The sequence below is a fragment of the Sesamum indicum genome, linkage group LG1 (genome assembly GCF_000512975.1).
Source record: "Sesamum indicum cultivar Zhongzhi No. 13 linkage group LG1, S_indicum_v1.0, whole genome shotgun sequence".
In the NCBI taxonomy this organism is placed as follows: Eukaryota; Viridiplantae; Streptophyta; class Magnoliopsida; order Lamiales; family Pedaliaceae; genus Sesamum; species Sesamum indicum.
The window spans coordinates 1-3365 of NC_026145.1; the positions used below are offsets into that span (position 1 = coordinate 1).

At 45.6% G+C, this 3365-nt stretch overlaps 1 protein-coding gene across 1 annotated transcript in view; it reads left to right on the forward strand.

The window, feature by feature from the left end:
• LOC110012451 overlaps positions 7-3365 on the forward strand; it is a 9977-nt gene continuing 6618 nt past the window's right edge. Inside the window, exon 1 of the mRNA XM_020696181.1 lies at positions 7-685. Coding sequence (XP_020551840.1) covers positions 107-685 — 579 coding nt within the window. The 5' untranslated portion in view covers positions 7-106. The remainder of the gene's footprint in view (positions 686-3365) is intronic.

The following is a 3365-nucleotide window of genomic DNA, read 5'->3' on the forward strand; positions in this document are numbered from 1 at the left end:
ATCTTTTTCTTCTCCTACTCGCGCCGTTGCCGCCACTCGTCGTGCCATTCCGCCGCCGTCCGGCCACCGTTTGCCGGCGGACCACCACCACCCGACTCGCGCTGGGATGACGAAGCCGACCATTCGGTCAGATCATGGATCCGTTCAGTCGCCGGAATCTCCAACTCCGGCGGTAGGTGGCGGTCAAACGGGTTTGACCGAGTTGACTCGGTCAACTCAACCGGTCAAACCCCCGGAACTGAGTCAGCAGCTGTTTTCGACACCGATGCCTCCAAAAAGAACGTTCGCTGAAGTCGTTGCACCCTCAAAAGCGCCGCAAACAGCTTCGCAGAAATTTTTCTTTGCAGATTCGCCACCGCCCTCCATCGGTGCGGTCTTGACTGATGAGAAGGGCCTTACACTGGTTTTTTCGGATGCGGAGACCGAAACCCTTGCAGCTCCCTTCCGATTGGCACTGGTTGGTAAATTCTCTCATGGAAAACCTCAATTACGACACCTGCATCGCCTTATTGCCGGACTGGGAGTCAAAGGCGCATTTACTGTCAGTATGCTTAATGCGAAGCATGTACTTATTTGTCTCTCCAACGAATCCGACTTCTCCTATCTTTGGTTGAGAAGAATTTGGCACATTCAAGGATTTCCGATGCGCATTTTCAAATGGACACCGTCATTCACACCGACACAGGAATCCTAAACCCTAAACCCTAAACCCTAAACCCTAAACCCTAAACCCTAAACCCTAAACCCTAAACCCTAAACCCTAAACCCTAAACCCTAAACCCTAAACCCTAAACCCTAAACCCTAAACCCTAAACCCTAAACCCTAAACCCTAAACCCTAAACCCTAAACCCTAAACCCTAAACCCTAAACCCTAAACCCTAAACCCTAAACCCTAAACCCTAAACCCTAAACCCTAAACCCTAAACCCTAAACCCTAAACCCTAAACCCTAAACCCTAAACCCTAAACCCTAATCCCTAAACCCTAAACCCTAAACCCTAATCCCTAAACCCTAAACCCTAAACCCTAATCCCTAAACCCTAAACCCTAAACCCTAATCCCTAAACCCTAAACCCTAAACCCTAATCCCTAAACCCTAAACCCTAAACCCTAATCCCTAAACCCTAAACCCTAAACCCTAATCCCTAAACCCTAAACCCTAAACCCTAATCCCTAAACCCTAAACCCTAAACCCTAATCCCTAAACCCTAAACCCTAAACCCTAATCCCTAAACCCTAAACCCTAAACCCTAATCCCTAAACCCTAAACCCTAAACCCTAATCCCTAAACCCTAAACCCTAAACCCTAATCCCTAAACCCTAAACCCTAAACCCTAACCCTAACCCTAAACCCTAAACCCTAAACCCTAAACCCTAAACCCTAAACCCTAAACCCTAAACCCTAAACCCTAGACCCTAAACCCTAAACCCTAGACCCTAAACCGTAAACCCTAAACCCTACACCCTAAACTCTAAACCCTAAACCCTAAACCCTAATCCCTAAACCCTAAACCCTAAACCCTAAACCCTAAACCCTAAACCTTAAACCCTAAACCCTAAACCCTAAAGCCTAAACCCTAAACCCTAAACGCTAAACCCTAAACCCTAAACCCTAACCCTAAACCCTAAACCCTAAACCCTAAACCCTAAACCCTAAACCCTAAACCCTAAACCCTAAACCCTAAACCCTAAACCCCAAACCCCAAACCCCAAACCCCAAACCCCAAACCCCATACCCCAAACCCCAAACCCTAAACCCTAAACCCTAAACCCTAAACCCTAACCCCTTTGCTATGCTTATGAAGAAGAATAGGGAGCATGTGCTCGAAATGAATCAATCTTATCGACAACAAGGTGATAACGATCAGAGAATCTCTAGAAAACAGCAACAGACCTGTACCCTTAACCAAGCTGCTGATGAACTTCCCTCACCGCATGAGAACTACTATGATTTTGAAACTGAACTCATTGAAGAAAAGGAAGAGGAATCAGCGCATATGGACAGTGATCACTCCAACGAGGATAAGGATCCATGCAGACCGGCGTCGCCGTCTTCGTCAATGGAAGATTGTGCGATGAGAGGAAAGCACACACGTTCAGGATCCAGTGAAAGGGATTTTCAGCCAGGCATCAATTTCGACTTTGACACACCAAAAATGCATGAAGTGTCTAGAATTCTGACTAGAAGTAGATCAAAACATGTGGTGCCACCAACCCCACCCCGTTTCATATGAAGATCCTCCTTTGGAACATTCGGGGCATAGGAGAAGCCCATAAACAAAAACATGTGCATTGGAATTGTAAGAAACACAAACCGAAAATGCTTGTGATTATCGAGCCAAAGGTGAAACTGGATGAACAATATTTCTGGAAGACTGGGGGTTTTGACAAGGTCATCAGTAATTCTAATTCCAAAATTTGGTGCTTCATGAAAGAAGATCTTGACTGTGAAATCTTGATCTCTCAAGAGCAATTTCTGCACCTACGTATCTTTTCAGATTTCTGGCCAAATGGAATACTATGCACTTGGGTCTATGCTAAACACACCAGAGCAAAAAGACGGGAATTGTGGGATGCGCTCAGAAATGTTGATGACGGAGAAGAACCTTGGCTCCTTGGTGGAGATTTCAACACTGTTCTGTATTGTAGTGAAAGAAAAAGAGGCGCTGCTCCAAAAATTAGAACGATGGAGGATTTTGGAGACATGATGATGGACTGTGGTCTTCAGGATGCGGGATTCGAGGGATCTAAATTTACCTGGTCTAGGAGCAGACTTTGGCAACGTCTTGACAGGTTCTTATTCTCTCACACGTGGACCCAAGCATTCCCCTTATCTCGTATTCAGCACCTCACAAGGAACGTTTCGGATCATTGCCCGCTCCTTCTGTCGGTCAAACAAGAAAAGAAAACAGGTCCGACACCCTTCCGTTTCCAAAACATGTGGACTAAGCACCACGACTTCAAGCACTGTGTGACTACTTCGTGGCAGCATCCTATCCATGGCCATGGTATGTTTGCTTTCCAACAGAAGCTCCACCGGATTAAAGCAGCTCTGAAATTGTGGAACACCGAAGTGTTTGGGAATATTTTTCAAAATATCACGAATGCTGAACAAAGAGTCAAGATAGCGGAACAAGCATACGATGGGGACCCTTATGATGAGAATCTCATTGCAATGAACAAAGCCACAGCTGAGCTAACATTTGCTCTATCTGTTGAAGAAAGCTACTGGAAACAGAAGGCAGCTGTAAGTGGCCTTGAGGAGGGGGAAAAAAACACAAAGTATTTCCATTCGCTGACTAAGAAAAAGAGGAAACAATCAAGGATCTACAAAATCCAACATAATGGAGCCACACTCACTAAAG